Here is a 17811-nt window from a genome sequence, read left to right as displayed (position 1 = left end):
TCCCAGAACCTGTATGGGCAGCAAACCCTGAGGACGCTTGGGGTGCTTGCTGCTACACCAACACCAGCCCATCTGGAGCTCAGTGCCTTTGCCTGAACCACAAAGCCCCCCCCCCAAGTAAGGAGCCCCTAACTGCTATCTAAACACCATTCCACATTTTCCATAGATGAGAAGAAATAACCAAGAAGTTCCAGGAGTCCCCAAAGTCCAGATCAAAATGAAATCACAGCACTGGAGCTATCAAGGCTACCCTCCAAAGACATTCTTCCTCATAAGCAAACCAGGGCTTCCCTGGGATTCAAAGCAGCAAGAGACCTAAGAAATTCACTTAACAAGCATTTATTAAACACCAATCACTATGTGTCAGAGAAGCAATGCAACCTAGCAGATGGAGAGTAGGCCTCAAAGGCACAAAACCTGGGTTCAAATCCTGCTTCTGACACATGCCCAGACTGTAGGACCCTGGAAAATTGCCTTTACCCTCAGTGCAGGGTAGATAACTCTTCCAGAGAAAAAGAAGCAAGATGCTTTGGCAGAGGGAGAGCCCTCAGCCAGGACTACCGATACCCCCATCCTCCATATGCCAGGCACTGGAGACAGCTGAATCCCCATGAAAACAATTCCTGCCCTCCAGGAGGATCCCCTCTGACAGCCTCCCTTGACAGACCCCACTGTGAGCTGGCCCAGATGAGTCTTGAGCCAGGGCTCTCTAAGGGGGACCTGGCTAGACAAACCAAGTCCTGAAGACAGATTTCTCTACTGCCCTTTGCTCTTGTTTTCTGGCCAAAACATGGGCCTCTTCGAGGCTCGGCTTGTGACTGACCACTGATGCCATGAACTCCAACAGGGCACTTACTAAATGTACTAAATTCTTGCTGAGTAACTGTCCAGCTTCTCTGTCACAGCTTCCACTGGGACCCCAAGTCAAACACCACTGAGGGTGCCATCCCAGCAGAAGCTGCCCCTAGAGCTAACTCTGGCCTTGAGCTGGCAAGGGAAAGATCCATAAGGAAAGGCAGGCCGGGAATCCCAGCCCTCCCCCAACCTTCCCCAACTGCCTAGGTCACCAGCAAAGGCTCTAAGCCTGGGTCAAGGTCAAGTAGAGCAAAGATGGTCAAGCCAAGAGTGAAGCAGCCAATAGAGACGGTGGGTATGGCCCAAACATCCCTTCTGTCTAAAGCCAACAGTTCCTCAGGTCTCCTTGGCCATCAAAGTCCAGAAGAACTAGGGGAGTCCTGGGAGATGGAAGCAGAGATAGAGGCCAAGAGGCAGAGAAAACAGTCATGACACCTCCTGGACAGTCTCCAGATGTGACAATCAAAGAGGAAGACAAGGAGGCCTGAACTAAGCCAGAGAAGCCAGGGTAGCTGTACTCCAGCCAGTTCCTAAGCTGGGGCTCCCAGCCTATGATGCTTAGTTCTTTCTCCTAGTGCATTACAAAAGAGGGAACTCCCTGCAATCAGAAGAGCGGGGCTCTCCACCCAACTCTGGGACAAGAACACCAGATTTGGACAAGTCAGAGAATAAGAGATTCTGAGCTGGAAAAGCCGCCACGGGCCAAGTGGGCCACTGCACACTGCACCTGTAATTCCCTCTGCATGTCCTTCTTTCCCAAGGTGGCCTGGAAGTCTAGAGCATGTCAGGAAGCCTTTCCTCAGCTTTAGCTGGAGTGGAAATCTGTATACCAAGCATCTTCGGTCTAGCATCAAGAACACATCCACTCCCTCCTTCACAGGATGGCTAGAATATGCTCATTTCTCTAGTTTCTTCTACCTCAGGCTAACACGTACCTGTCAACCACTGTCTGCAGATCAATGTCCCGAGTACACCGTGGTGCCCAGAACCGGCCCTATTGGCCCCCAACGTGGCCTGGCAGAGGCAGACACCAGGAAGGCTCTCTCACCTCCTGGATCCCACATTCTGTGACCTGTTTAACATAGCTTTCCTTCCTATTCAGCATTTTCCCTCCAAGGATCTCTAAGGCAGGGGGTCCCACCATCTTGAGAAAGAGGGAACTCGTTTAATAACAAAAAATTTCAAAGACTTCCATGTAAGTCATCATTCTAGTGGCTGTTAATTGAGAAAATACATGATGACAAAGAGCTATACTGAGTTTTATTAACACTTTTAAATGAAGTGGTATTTGATGATCACGACACGGACACACACTTTAAAAGTCATCCGTCTATGTTAGCCATGGTCTGGTGTGTAGAAGGAAGGGCAGGTTTGTTGGAGAGCCCTGGCCCAGACCGAGGGGGTGGCCACAACACTAAGATCCCCTCCAGCCCCAACATTCTGTGCCCTGGTGGCCGGCTGATAGCCCACAGTGATTCTGTGACCAGGAGAAGTTGAGAACCTGGGGCCTCTTACCCAATCATCAAAATAGAAAAATCCATTTATCAAGCAAATGCTGAGCGTGCTATGGGCTTACAACCTAAACCAACAGGCCAAACAGAGTTAAGCCTAACAACCAACCACACAACCATATACACCAAGGGTGTTACAAAGAGGCAAAGGGGGAAAGTGGGGCCAGGACGTGTGCCGCCTGGGAAACGGAAACAATAAAACAGCTTTCAATTACAGAGTATTTCCTTCATACTCATAAATTATTTGAAAAAAGTCAAATTAGAATACCATTCCTGAACAGTGCATAATTATAATGGTCAAGCTTGACTCCAGCTGGGAACCTGACCTTGCCTCCCTGCACTGCAGGTGTGGCCTGGGGGGAGTGGAGGGCAGGGCAGGGCATCACACAGGAGGAATGGAACAGACAGACATGGTCATCAGTTGATTTTCCTCAATTTCCTCTTTTTCATTCTTTTTAAATCTTTGTCACAAGAGATGGCTCAAAAGGAAGGAAAGACGGAAATACTTGGAAACAAATGGATATAAATGCAAAAGTGATCAATAACAATAAAGCAACAATTTTTAAGTGTCCTCTTTGTTTCTATGTCTCCCCCTAGGTTTCTCTTTTCTGTTCAATTGGAAAGCACTTTAAGGCTAACAAAAAATGCCACACAGTGCAAGTGGGTATCATGCCCACTGAGGATATAAGAGGTTAGGTGCCTTTTCCATGGTCACACCTCTAATGGGTCAGAGAGGAGGAAAACAAGGTGGGAAGCCAATTCCTTAGATCCATGGTCACATTTCAATACACATCTACACATCAAATGTCTACTTTGGAAAGGAGACTCTTGGGTACTGGGGGAAGAAAAGAAACCAGTCCTGGCCTCAAGGTACTCCCCTTCCCCTGGGACTGGGCTGATCCCAAGTATTCAGAAGGAAAACCAAAGCAACTTGATGTTAGACTACTGGCTTTAGGGAAAGAGGGGAAACACCTGAGGGCTGAGAAGAGGGCATGGGGCCTAAAGGAAGGTCAATGTGATGTCAAGTGGATGAAGAACATAGTGAGCTGAAATTGGAAATGGAAACTGAGGTGTGATTTTTTTTTGGGGGGGGGGGGGCCGAATAGGGATACAGTAAAGATTTGGGGTCTAAGTGATGTCATGGTCATAACTGTGCTTCATAATAGTTTTAGGTCAGCTGCATGAAAAACGGATAGGAAACAGAAGGCACTGAAGGCAAGGAGAGAGGAGGGATGAAATGACACCCATGGCACCCAAGTGGCGAGGGCCTACAAGGCACTAGGACACTGGTGGTACTAGGCAGGAAGTTCTAAGTCCTAACAACGTCACTTCCTGCTGGTGGCTTTGGATTGCTTTGGACTGCTGGGTCTGCTGGATTATGGATTTGAACCTTCAGGCTCGGAGTGACATGTTGTCCCAGAGGGGCCCAGATGGGACAGGCCAGCATGGGGGTGAAAAATCCCAGGCAATGAATGGAGAATCAAGGGGAGTTGTCCAGAAGTGCTTCCCACCTACCCCCATCCCTGAATTCCCTGCTTCCTTTTGAGGGCCAGCTCAGATGCCAACCCTACACTAGACCATTCCTGACTCTCCTTCCTCTTCTCTGCACCCAGAAAGTACCTTGATGGAGGTACTTTTCTGCAACTTATCTGTTTACATTTCAAGAGGTGGCTAGGTGGCATATATACTGGGCAGTATATGTATTTGTAGGAGGAGACACCACAAGTTTATGAGGTACAGTAGAGGCTGCTAGGTGGTAGAGTGGGTCAGTCTTAGATCTGAAATCTTAACCACTACCTGATTCAGTTTCCTTATCTGTAAAATGGGGATAACAGCATCTCCTTCCTGGAGTGGTGGGGAATGAAAGGAGATAGTTTCTGCAAAACTCTTTGAAAACCTTATACTATCTACCATCACCTTCCCCACAAAGACTATAAGCTCCTTGAGTATTCTGTCAGTTTCCCTAGCACAGCAGCCAGCACAGAGTAGGAGCTTTAAAAAAGAGGGGAGGGACACTTGGAGAAATGGAAGAGAACATCTCCATAGAAATGACTGAAGTGAGCAAATGAGATATGAAGATAAAAAAGCAGGCGCAGAATCTTGAAGGAATACAGACTTTCAGAGGCCAGGAAACGGATGACCAGCAAAGGAGACTTAGAATGGGCACAGAGAAAGAAAGAAAGGGAGACTGAGTGAGAGAGGGAGAGGGAAGGAGGGGGTGTGTGTGAGAGACTCAGAGAAAGGGAGGAGACAGAATGAAAGAAGGAGAGAAAGAAAAGAGACTGTTAAGAGAGAGCCAGAATTATCAAAGTGGGACAGCTCGGAATACATCTAAAAATCACCGTGGTCGGGTCAGATTTGCACCAGGCATTAGGAAAACAACGAGAAAAACCTCATAAAGCAGAAAACAAAAGACACCAAAGGGAATGAGGCCAACGTGAGCAGGACTGTAAGACTGGGCGCTCCTGGAGGAGGCCCGGGTAAGCACACCCCACATCTGCACACAGCAGGCGCTCCACAAATGCTAATGGGCCAGACGACAGCGATAGTTAACAGCCCGTGACGATTGCAACCTGCAACCCGTTGGAACCTTGGAGGAACCCCTTCCTCTTGGGGTAGAATTCAGACTTTCTCCCGGGCGCAGAGGTGGGGTGGGGTGCCTTCGTCGCCCTCTCTGAGCCCCACTTTCCCCCGCGGCCTCCTCGCGGCTCCACAGCTCCCCTCGGGTATAACCCTCGTGGATCTCACGCCGTGGCCTCCGCCCGGACTACAGCTCCCAGCATGCCCCGCGCCCGGAGGCCGGCCGCGCCTGCAGGGCCGGGCCCCGAGGCACACTGGGAGTCCGAGTCCCGCGCCGGGCCCGCGGAGCGCTCAGCCCCAGCCGGGCCTGCCCTCTTCTCCCGGCCCGGTCCCGGCTCAGGCCCCCGGCGCAGCGCAACTGCCCCGCTCCCGCCTGCGGCCTAGCACCGCCCGGCCCGGGTCCAGAGGCTGCGCCAGGCCGCAGGCCGCGGCTGAGTCCGGAGCGCGGCTGCGGCTGCCCCCCGGCCCCGCTACAGCGGCCCCGAAGGGCCATCGGGGCGCGGCGGGGTCCTTGGGGACGACCCTCGGCCTCCCGGCAGGCGCCCCGAGGCGGATGGCAGCGGATGGAGTCGGCGGCCACTCACCATCATCTTGGACTGCTAATCTGGAGCCCTCCGGTGACCCGCTCCTCTCGCCGCTCTGGAAGCCTCCGGCGGCCCACAATGCCTAGCGCGAGCGCGGCTCAGAACCTTCGGCGACGAGCCGTTGGACGCGCTGAGCCAAGGGGCGGGGCCCTCCGGTGACTCTAAGGCTGGAGCGACCATAGAGTCGGCGACGGAGGGAGAGAAGAGCTCGAAGTGCCTTCGGAAGCGCGCCCTCCTCAGCTGGGGAGGGAGAGTCTCCACAGGCCAAGAGCGGAGGGGGCGGCGTGCCTGGAAGGTGTTTCCTGGATTAAATGGGCAAAAAGACTCAATTTTTGGACGTAGACTGTTAGAAGAATTTGTGTTGCTTGACTATACCTGTTTGTCACAAGGATTTTGTTTTTCTTTTCTTTCTTCCTGGATGGGGGGGGGGGGGGTGAGAGGAAGAAAAAATAAATTGAAAAATAAAACCTTCAATAAATGTCAGTCAATGATCATTTATTAAATGACTATATGCCAAGTGTGCTAAGCGCTGGCATACTAAAAGAAATAAAAGAAAGTTCCTGTCCTCAAGGAGCTCACATCTAATGGAGAAAACAAGTAAAAGCAATTATACAAGGATAAATAGGAGAAAATTAAAAGAAGGAAGGACTAAAATTAAGAGAGATTGGGAAAACCTTAAATTTAATTTTAAAAACATGTTGCCTGGGTAACCTCCTTGTTTAGAGGTAGCATGTTTCATGCAGCCAATAGAGAGCTAGTCCAGGGTATCAAGATCTGGATTCAAGTGCTGCCTCTGATACTTAGTAGGTACAAGTCAGTTCCTATTTCTGAACCTCAGTCTTTCTCATCTGTTAAATGGAGAAAAGAAGAGCTTTCATCACATAGGATTTTTGCAAGGTTTGAAATGACATAATGCATATAAAGTTTTTGCAAACCTTGTAGCATCAAATAAACATGAGCTATCATTTACTTAGGAAAGCATATAAAGCAGGGGTTTTTATTTAAAAAAATAAATTTTTATTGATAGGTTTTGTTTTACACTGCCTAAATCCCTTAAAAAATTAATTGGGGAGAGAGGAGGGGGGAAAAGAAAAAGCAATCAACAAAACTGATCAAAAAAGAAATATATACACTGTTTCACACCAGTGGCCCTTAGGTGCTTCTCTCTCCTTTGGGGCCTTGCTTGTTCTTTGTTATTGTAACATTCACTTTGGATTCTTTCACCTTTGTTGCTCTTCCCCTTTACATTGTAGCCATTATTTACATTGTTTCTTTGGCTCTGCTATTTTCACTCTGCATCCATTCATGTAAGTTTTCTCATGTTTCTCTGTAATCATCATATCCCTTGTTTCTTAAAGCAGAATAATATTCCATTCCATTCATGTACCACAATTTACTAAAGCTATCATTATTGTAGTTGTTCTTAACCTGGCTCAGCAAATTTTTTTGTTGTTTTTACTGCTTTGCTAACTACATTTCAATATAATAGATTTCCTTTGTAACCTTAGGTATTTTATTTTACACATTTAAAAATATGATTCTGAGGAGTTGAGAGCCTTCACCAAACTGCCTGAGGGATTCAGGACACCCCAAAAAAAAGTTAGGATCTGAACCTACTCTAGTTGAACTCCTCATTTTTAAAGATGAAACTGAGGCCAACAAGGTTGAAGTGTTCTACTCAGTGATATGTGACAAAGCAAATATCAGAAGAGGAATTTTAACCTATGTCCTCTGAATGCAGAGTCAGCACTATTTCCAAGTCAGATCCCACACATATTGGAAAGAATTGACTTTGCTGTCTTGGTCTCAGGAGATCCAGGTTCAAGCTACACCTCTGCTAACGTGCTAGACAAGTCAGGTCTTCTCCCTGAGACTTAATTTCCTCATCTTTAAAATGGTCACTGTGAGGTCCAAATGAGATAATGTATGGAAATGGTTTTTTGCAAACCTTAGTGTATGTTGATTACTCTTATTATTCTGGGAGTGATTGCTGTGGTGACTGACCAAGACTAACTTTTCAAGCTCTAAACTCTCCCCAATGCACCCTAATCAATACATGAAGCAACCCAGCAAAACTTAGTATAATGCTTCAGGGGAAAATATGGTCATTCAATGAAATAGAGGACTTTCAAGCATTCTTTTTTTTTTTTTTTGCATTTTGGAGGGCAATTGGGGTTAAGTGACTTGCCCAAAGTCACACAGTCAGTTTTTGTGTTAAGTGTCTGAGGCCAGATTTGAACTCAAGTCCTCCTGACTCCAGGGCCTATTCACTGCTACCTAGCTGCCCCCAAGCATTCTTGATGAAAAAAACAGAGCTGAACAGAAAACTTGACTTTCAAATACACGAAGCAAGAGAAACATGAGAAAGTAAACAAGAAAAAGAAATCATAAGGACCTTGTTGAAGTTGAACTATTTACATTCCTACATGAAAAAATGATAATTGTGACTCATGAGACTTTTTCTCAGTACAAAGATAGTTGAAGGGAATATATATATATATATATATATATATATATATATGTATAGATGGATGGATGTATATATGAGTGTGTATATATATATGTGTGTATGTAAATGTATACATAGACAGAGGGCACAGGATGAGTTAAATATAAAGGGATAATATCTAAAAAAGAAAATTAAGAGGTGAGAGAGGGATACATTGGGAGAAGGAGAAAGGGAGAGATAGAATAGGGTAAATTATCTTATATAAAAGAAGCAAGAGAAAACTGTGACAATGGAGGGGAAGAGCAGGAAGGTGAAAGGGAATGGGTCAACCTTACTCACATTGGATTTGGCTTAAGGAGGGAATAACATATAGACTCAATTGGGTACATTACCCTACAGGAAAGTAAGGGGAAGGGGATAAGAGGGGGGATGATAGAAGGGAGGGCAGATTGGGGGAGAGGGTAAATCAAAGCAAACACTTTTGAAAAGGGAAAGGGTCAAAGTAAAAAATAGAATAAGTGGGGGGCAGGATGGGATGGAGGGAAATACAGTCTTTCACAATATAACTACTATGGAAACATTTTTCATAACTATACATGTACAACCTATATTAAATGGCTTGTCTCCCAGTGGGGGTGGATGAGGAGAGAAGAATGGAAAGAATCTGGAAATGAAAGCTTTAAAAACAAATGTTTTTAAACACTTAAACAACTGGGAAATAAGATACACAGACACTGGGGTATAGAGATCCATCTTGCCCTACTAGAAAGTTAGGGGGTATGGGGGAAAATATAAGAGAGAACAGATTGGGGGAAGGGGTATTCAGTAGGTTCACTATCTTGGGGTGGGAATAGGGGAAAGACAGGGAGAAAATTTGTAACTCAGAATATTGTGGAAATGAATGTTGAAAACTAAAAATAAATAAATAACAATGAAAAAAATACATGAACCAAGCCCAACAGCATTGACATGTCTAGTATATACCAAGCCTTGTGCTAGTCCCTGGGGATACAGAGACAGAAGGAAAATAGTGTCTACCCACAAGAAGCTTGCATTCTAATGGAGAAGACAATATGTACATATTTATATTTGTACACAACCTATATAAAAGAGATAAATGGGAAATAACCTTGTAGGGGAAGGCACTAGCTGCTGAGGGATGGGAGAATATGGCATTTAATCAGAATTCTGAAGGTCAGGGAAACAGAGAGGCAGAAGGAGAGGGAGGAGGTGGGAAGGAGGGAGAAGGGGGGGGAAGAGAGAGAGAGAGTGTGAGAGAAAGGAAGGGAGAGAAACAGAGAATGTTTGTGTGTATGTGTGAGTGAGAGAGAGAGAGAGAGAGAGAGAGAGAGAGAGAGAGAGAGAGAGAGAGAGAGAGAGAGAGAGATTATTATTCCAAGCAAGGGGACAAAGACACAAAAATGAGAGATGGAACCCATGTGCAACTAAGCCAATATGGCTGTGTCAGTGAAGCATTCGGAGGGAGTTAATCAGCCAAGTTCCCTTCAGCTTGTGGACTTCTGGTATTATTAAATTTGGGTCAGTTATCAATGCCACACCTGTTGTTGTGAAGTTGACTCTCCCATCTGATTTACTCACCTCTGAGAAAGGAGGGAACGTAGTTGGTGTAACTATGGCTGTGTAATTTGCTTGATGTCTTGTTTCCCCCCTCTCCTCGCCCCCAGCCCCTGGAGGACCCTAAAGAAGCTTCCTTTAGAGGGAGTGGACTTTGACTGATATACTGATGGATCTTGCCTCAGAAATGAAGAAGGAAGGGGTGGCTAGACAGCACAGTGAATAGAGCACCAGCCCTGGAGTCAGGAGGACCTGAATTCAAATCCAACCTCAGTCACTTGACACATTTACTAGCCGTGTGACTTCGGACAAGTCACTTAACCCCAATTGCCCTCCAAAGCAAAAAAGAAAAATTAAAAAAAAAATAAAAGAAATGAAGAAGGAGACTTATTTGCCAGTTATGACATCACCACAACCACAAAAGTGGTTGCAGCTTCATCACTACTTGATGCCCATTTAGCACAACAAGCCAAGCTCAAGGCAGCAGTCAGGACTTGGGAATTAGGTAAAGGAAAAAGGACTAATATATACTGATAGCAGATATGTATTTGGGTGCCATGTGACTTTGGGATCTCCTCAGGACAGCCCATTAAAAATCAGAAACAGGTTTCCCATCTATTAGACTCTTTACTGCTTCTTCAAGCTGTAGCAGTAATTAAAATCCCAGGACACAGTCAAGAAAATAGCATTCCCGGTGGGTGAAAGTGTTCCCTTGTCATACGGCCACAGCCTCTAGAGTAACCAAAATCCTTCCATTATGGAGGGTTCCTAAAGAGATTCATAGTGATAGAGCTACCCATTTCACAGGAAACTCATTACCTAAGCTACTTTCATCCTGGCTAATTACTTAGCACCTCCACTGTGCCTAAAGAGTTAATGGGACATTTAAAACCTTCCCTGCTCAATTCTCTGAGGAACTAGGTATCCCCTGGTGCAAAGCCCTTCCTTTAGTCCTGTTAAGGAGCCTGTTAAGTTCCTCTTAAGGAACCATTTGGTTCCCGTAAGCTCAGTCCCTATGAGACAGTAAAAGGATGCCCAATGCCATTTTACCTGTGGGTGGGAAGCATAGCAGCCAAAGGCTCCTTCCTAACAATACTGCATTGGGTTGGCTCAGAAAATATCAGAGACTTACTAACTTGTCTCAGTCCCATTCTGTAGAAACCTCAACTGAAGTTCAGTCCCTGATCGAACCCAGTAACTGGGTCTACTGTAAATATCACCTCTGAAAATATTCCTTGGAGCCATGGTGGAAGGGCCCCTTTGAAGTCCTATTCACCACCCCCACTGCAGCCAAACTCTGAGGAGTGGAGTCCTGGATCCATCTGTCAAATCTCAAAAGGGTAGTGCCTCCTACATGCATTTCAGAACCCACAGTAGTCAACATCTAAGGCAGACAGACATTCCCAAGACCCCCAGGAAGAGAAGATGATAGCTGATGTAGACCACCAACCCAAGAAACCCAATGTGGGCTGAGGTTTGCAGTTACTCCCTCTATGAACTATGCCTTTTTCCCCTTGCTACTGTCCCCTCAATGTTGATGGAAGTAGCAGGTTTTTTTCCTTTTACTTTTATGTTGTACTTATCTTTGTAAGTTGAGATTTAAGTTGTGATTAATTTTTGCTATTTAAGGTATTTTTTTTTTTGCTATTTTATAAATTTTGCTACTTAAGGTAAAAATTCCTAGGACTGTAATTTGCTTTGAGCTTTGATTGCAGCAATAGTCTGAATTGTCACAAAAGCAATAATAGAAAATGGCATGTTTGGCAGTCTGAGGGCTGCTAAGGCGGATGTCTACTCCTGGGAAAGGTTGTGAGGATAATTTAGGACACAGCCTAGATAGGTTGCTCCTGACTTTATTTCCCATTGTGTTATTTCTTTTCTGGAAAAGGGAAATTCCCACCGGGTTAATCCTGTGCCTTTCATTAACACTCTGTAACTACATGATTGACTGTCAGATATGACTGATGAGGTATGGGCTCTGAGAGCCTCCTTGAGGTACAGGATCTGGCAACCTCCCTTGGACTCTTGATTAAATCATCCCATTTGATGAAGCATTTGCATGAGGCAATAAGCCTTACATTGTGGCTGGGCCCAGACCTCTAGCCTAGTTACTAACTGCTAACTACTAACTCTAGCCTAGTTACTAACTGCTAACTACTAACTCTAGCCTAGTTACTAGCCTAGCCCTCCATTGTTCTTCTACTTCCCACCCTTGAGCCTATCAAAATATTGATCCACCCTTGAACTGGCCTAGCCCACGTTGTCTGTAGTCTCCAGGTGGCTTTCCACCCTTAATCACTCATTGACCTCATTAACTCCTCCTGAAGACCCTCCCCAAACTCCTCCTGTAGACCACCCCTAGATTCCTCCCACAAACCTTCTGTATATAAGACCCCATCCTGTCTTCATGTTTGTGAGAGCGCCATAGAATAGTGAGAGCACCATAGAATGACCTAGCACAGACTTACTCTGTGTCTAATACAAGCAAACTTTCAATAAACTTTACTTTTCTTTGGCTGAGAAGACTTGAGTCGAATTCATTCGGCAGGACCCGGTATGTTGGTTATTTTGGGGTCTCTAGAGCAACCCTAACCCTCTTCATGGGTAACCTCTTCATGACTCATGCCTGGAATCAAACAGAGCTAAGGGAATTTTCTCCCTGTTATATAACTGTCACCCCCCCCCTTTTTTTTCTTTTATAGTAAATTTCTGTAATCGAGAAAATTTTCAAAATCATGTTTCAAATGAATGTTCATAGACCTTCAAGGGTTACTCTTAAAGGGTTACTTTTTGACTGAAAGGAGGGAATGAGAAAGGAATTTAGAATTTTATAATTTTCATATTAGTAGGTATATATGTAATGGATATATTAATAATTTAGTTTTCTCAAGGGCTGTCTCTCTGGTTCAGGAGTCAGAACTCAAGATGCTACTTAAACTGATTCATCAAAACTCTGACAATGCTCACCATCACTGGACCTTAAGTGAAGTAAATCAAAGAGTGTAGCACCTGATCCCATCAAACAACTCTGGTTCTGTACTCGAGGGGAGATGGCCACAAACCCCTCACACTTGACTCCAGAACTGTTGCATTGAGGGACTTGTGGGTTTCTTGTGGGAAGCCACTAAATGATTGTTTGTAATCCACTGTCCCCCCTCCTTCCCCATTTGTGATGTAAGTATATAACTTGTGCTTTTACTTCATCGAGGAGAACATTCCTCATTAAACTACCTGATTACTGGTACTCCCATCTCTAGGTCTGCTTTGTGCTACTCCGAGCATTCTCAGGTTAGAGACTCACTGGCTTAGTAAAAATCTTGTTAACATAAGTAAGAAGGCTGAAAAGAAGGATGGGGTCAGGTCGTGAAGAGTTTTAAATGGCAAACAGAAGAACTTATATTTGACTCTAGAAGCAATAGGGAAAACTACTGGAGAAAGAGAGAGACAGAGAGAGAGAGAGAGAGGAAAATGACATTATTCCACCTAGTTTTAGAAAAATCATTTTGGGGGTGGCTAGGTGGCTCAGTGAATAGAGACTGGAGTCAAGAGGACCTGAGTTCAAATTCAGCCTCAGATATTTAACACTTACTAGCCATGTGACCTCAGGCAAGTCACTTAACCCCAATTGCCCTGCCTTCCCCCTTCCAAAAAGCAAAAAAAAATCATTTTGGCAGTTACGGAAATGGACTGAAGTGGGGAAGAAATTGAGATACCAACTAGGAAGCCATTGTAATAGTCCTGGTAAGAGGAAGGAAATAAACATTAGGCACCTACTATGTGCCAAACATTATACTAAATTATTTACAGTTATGATCTCGTTTGATCCTCACAGCAACCCTGGGGGACAGGTACTACTATTATCCCCATTATACATATAAGGAAATAGAGGAAGACAGAGGTTAAGTGACTTGCCCAGGGTCACACAGTTGGTAAGTATTTGAGGCTAAATTTGAATTCAGGCCTTCCTGACTCCAGGTCCACTGGAGCTAACTGCCTTCTTTCTACTCCAGGAAGTAAGTGCTATTATTATCTTCATTTTACTGATAAGTAAACTAAGGTTCTACAAGACAAAGAGAATGGACCATCAATAATAATAGTAATTAGTAGTGGTAATAATAATAGTAGTAATAATAACTCACATTTATGTGGTGCTTTGAAGACTACAACATCTGCTTTATAAATACTTTTATTTACTTTACATATCCTTTGAGGACTTTACCACATTTATAGATATCATTTCACTTAATCCTCACAATAACCCTGAGTTTTGGGGGGTTGTTCAGCCATTTCAGTAGTCTGACTCTTCGTGACCCCATTTGGGGAGTTTCCTGGCAGAGATACTAGAGGGGTTTGTCATTTCCTTCTCCAGTTCATTTCACAGATAAGGAACTGAGGCAAACGGGGTTAAGTGGCTTGCCCAGAGTCACGCAGCTAGTGAATTGTCTGAGGTCAGATTTGAACTCAGGAAGATGAGCCTTCCTGACTCCAGGCCCTGAGCTCTGTGCACTGACAAATTTCCCCTACAATATTCTCCATTCTCTTTCTAATATTTAATCTTTCCTTCTCTATTGGCACTTCCTCTTTTACTTATAATGGGACTATGTCTCCCCCATCCTCAAAAGGCTCTCACTTGATCCTTCTTCTCTCATCCCTTTTCTCTCTCTTTTTTTTAATGGAATGCTTTATTCTAGTTTACATCGTTCATTTCCGCAAGATTTAGAGTTACAAATTTTCTTCCCGTTTTTCCCCTACCCACCACCCCAAAATATTGATCCCACTGGATATCCCCTCCTCCAATCTGCTCTCTCCCATATCTTCTCCCATCCCCCCTCTGATTTTCCAGTAGGTACGGTGGATCTCTATGCCACAGTGCCTGTATATCTTATGCCCCATTTATATGTAAAATTATATTGATAATAGTATATATTTTAAACATTTGATTTTAAAACTTTAAATTCCAGATTCATTCCCTTCCTCCCTTGTCACCCACCCTTAATGGGAAGATAAGCAATTCAAATATAGGTTGTACATGTGTAGCTATGCAAAACATTTCCATAGTAGATATATCGTAAAAGACTGACTATATTTCCCTCCCTCCTATACCACCTCCCACTTGTTCTATTCTCTACTTTCATCCTGTCCCTTTTCAAAAGTGGGAGCTTCCAATTTCCCTCTCCCCCAGCCTGCCCTCCCTTCCATCATCCCCTGTCTCATCCCCTTCCCCTCTTTTCTCCTACAATGTAGGGTGAGATACCCTATTTAGTGTGTATGTCATTCCCTCCCTGAGCCAAATTCAATGAGAATAAGTTTGACCCATTCCCTTTTGACTTTCTGTTCTTCTCCTCCATTGTAACCATTTTCCCTTACCTCTTCTATATGAGAGTTTACCCCAATCTGTCTCTCCCCATCTCCTCTCATTATATTCCTCTCTCACATCTTAATTTCACCTTTTAAGTATCATCCCTTCCCATTAAACTGGTCCTGTGCCCTCTATCTATGTATACCTGTACACATATATACACACATTCACATATGTATTCATACACCCATATACCCTCTTATATAGACATATATGTATGTGTGTGTATACATACACAAACATTTCTATTCCATTCAATTATTCTCATACTGAGAAAAGTTTCATACGTTACAATGATCATTTTTCCATGTAGGAATGTAAATAGTTCAACTTTGATAAGTTTCTTATGATTTGTTTTCCCTGTTTACCTTCTCATGCTTCTCTTGCTTCTTATATCTCAATGTCAAATTTTCTATTCAATTCTGTTTTTTTCATTAAGAATGCTTGAAATGCTCTATTCCACTGAATGACCATATTTTCCCCTGAAACATAATACTCAGTTTTGCTGGGTAGGTGATTCTTGGTTTTAATCCCAGCTCCTTTGACCTCCAGAATATCATATTCCGAGACCTTTGATCCCTCTGTATGTAGAAGTTGCCAGATCCTGTGTTATCTTTTTTTTTTTTTTAAGCAATTGGGGTTAAGTAACTTGCTCAAGGTTACACAGCCAGTTATTATTTCTGGGTGTGGTGCTATCTGAGCCCGGATTTGATCCAGGTCATCCCAACACTAGAGCCGGTGCTCTTACTCGCTGAGCCACCTGGCCACCCCTAAGCAATTGGGGTTAAGTAACTTGCTCAAGGTTACACGGCCAGGTGTTTCTGGGTGAGCGCTAAGTGTCTGAGCCCAGGATTCAATCTCCAGGTCTTCTCAACACTGGAGCTGGTGCTCTTACTCGCTGTGCTACCTGGCTGCCCGATCCTGTGTTATCTTGATTATGTTTTCACAATATTCAAATTGTTTCTTCCTGGCTGCTTGTAATATTTTCTCCTTGATCTGGGAATTTTGGAACCTGGCTATAATATTCCTAGGAGTTTTCTTTTTGGGATCTTTTTCAGGAGGTGATCAGTGGATTCTTTCAACCTCTATTTTGCCCTCTGGTTCTAAAACATCAGGGCAATTTTTCTTGAGAATTTCTTGAAGGGTGATTTCTAGGTTCTTCTTTTGATCATGGCTGTCAGATAGTCCAATAATTTTTAAATTATCTCTCCTGGATCTATTTTCCAGGTCAGTGGTTTTCCCAATGAGATATTTCACATTGCCTTCTATTTTTTCAATTGTTTGGATCTGTTTAATAGCATCTTGATTTCTCATATAGTCACTAGCTTCCATTTGCTCCAATCTAATTCTGAAGGAATGATTCTCTTCAGTGAGCTTTTGAGATTCTTTTTTCCATCTGGCAAATTTGGCTTTTTAAGGCATTCTTCTCCTCATTGCCTTTTTGAGCCTCGTTTGCCATTTGAGTTAGTCTGTTTTTTAAGGTATTATTTTCTTCAGTCAGGTTGTTGATCCTCATTTCATAATTTTCTTGCATCATTCTCATTTCTCTTCTCAATTTTTCCTCCACTTCTCTTATTTGATTTTCAAAATCCTTTTTAGGCTCCTCTATGGCCTGTAACCAGCTTGAATTTTTCTTGGAAGCTTTTGGTTCAGGAGTTCTAACTTCACTGTCTTTTTCCTATTCCATGCTTTGATCCTTTTTGTCCCCAAAATAGAAGTGTAAAGTTGGGTTGCTCTGTTTACTTTGCTTCGCTCATTTGCTCATGTTGCCACTCAATTATTTGACTTTTTGGCTTTTTGCCACAGTAGAACTCTGCTACTAGACAGAGGAACTTCATCCCAAATGCTGGGATTTTCTCAGTTGCTGAAGGTATTAGTTGGGTGCCCTCTCTGAAGTCTCCACATGCTCTGGCAAGCTGGCAACACACCCCAGGACCTCCACCCTAGACTGCAATCCAGCTCCAAGCAGGTTAAAGCAAGAGCAATCACCCCTCAGACTGGTAGCTTGGTCCCCCTACAGTCTGCAGGACAGGAGCTCAAGCTACCACCTGGTGGTGGCTGCACAGCCGCTACACTTCAGTGGCTTCTCCCTCCAGGTTTAAAGGCCAACTGCACTCCCAACTACTGGATCCCAAAGTCCACACTGCACTGACCTCTAACTTTGTCCTTAGCATCTATGTGTTGATAATTCTGGAAAGTACCACAACTTCTGGTGATCTGAAGTCCCTCCAGCCACTGGCTGGTCAGGCCTCGGGGCTAAAATCTAAGGCCTAAAACTCAAGGGGCTGGGGTGGGCTCCCAGAGCCCTGTGCTGGCTACTCCCTTACAGCTGTCCTCAGCAGGAGGTTAGCTTCCCTGTGTCATTTTGTGGGTTCTGTAGCTCCAAAGTTTGTTCAGAGTCACCTTTTACATGAATTGGAGGTGTTGGAAGCTGGAGCCCTGCGGAAGTCCTGTTTCTACTCTGCCATCTTGACTCCGCCCTGCCCCATCCCTTTTCTCTTCTACCCTTTGTAGCTAAGTTCCTTGAAAAAGCCATCTACAAGAGGTCCCTCCACTTTGTATCCTCTTTCTCCTTAGCTCCTTACAGTCTGGCTTCCAACCTCATCATGCCACCAGAACTACTCTCTCCAAAGTTGCCAGACATCTTAGTTGCCAAACCCATGGCTTTTCTCAGTCCTCATTCTCCTTGCCCTCTCTGTAGCCTTTGATACTGTGGAACACTCCTTGGTTCGCTCTTCTCTCTAGGGTTTCAGGACACCATCCCATGATCAAGAACTCTGTAATTGTACCTACCATATTCTCTGCTCATTCTCTCTCTTCCTGTGCCTCACTCCCCCTCCTAAATCTTTTCTTTGTCCTCATGATGCATTCTTTTTTTTTTTTTTTTTTTTTTTTTTT

General features: G+C 44.3%; 1 protein-coding gene across 2 annotated transcripts in view; it reads right to left on the bottom strand.

Annotated features, from left to right (window-relative positions):
• Nucleotides 1–17811, bottom strand: part of CCT7 (chaperonin containing TCP1 subunit 7) — a 132166-nt gene that overhangs the window by 10341 nt on the left and 104014 nt on the right. Inside the window, exon 2 of one of the 2 annotated variants that reach the window (XM_069066687.1) lies at nucleotides 5531–5610. In XM_069066687.1, the coding sequence (XP_068922788.1) occupies nucleotides 5531–5536 (6 nt within the window). In that variant the 5' untranslated portion in view covers nucleotides 5537–5610. Of the gene's footprint in view, nucleotides 1–5530; nucleotides 5690–17811 lie in introns of those variants that run through there. The other variant, XM_069066678.1, reaches the window with a different exon arrangement.

The sequence above is a fragment of the Petaurus breviceps genome, unplaced genomic scaffold (genome assembly GCF_028583685.1).
Source record: "Petaurus breviceps papuanus isolate PSGF00001 unplaced genomic scaffold, PetGlider_PUasm1.0 139, whole genome shotgun sequence".
NCBI classification, from domain to species: domain Eukaryota; kingdom Metazoa; phylum Chordata; class Mammalia; order Diprotodontia; family Petauridae; genus Petaurus; species Petaurus breviceps.
This window is presented reverse-complemented; position numbering and strand designations above follow the sequence as displayed.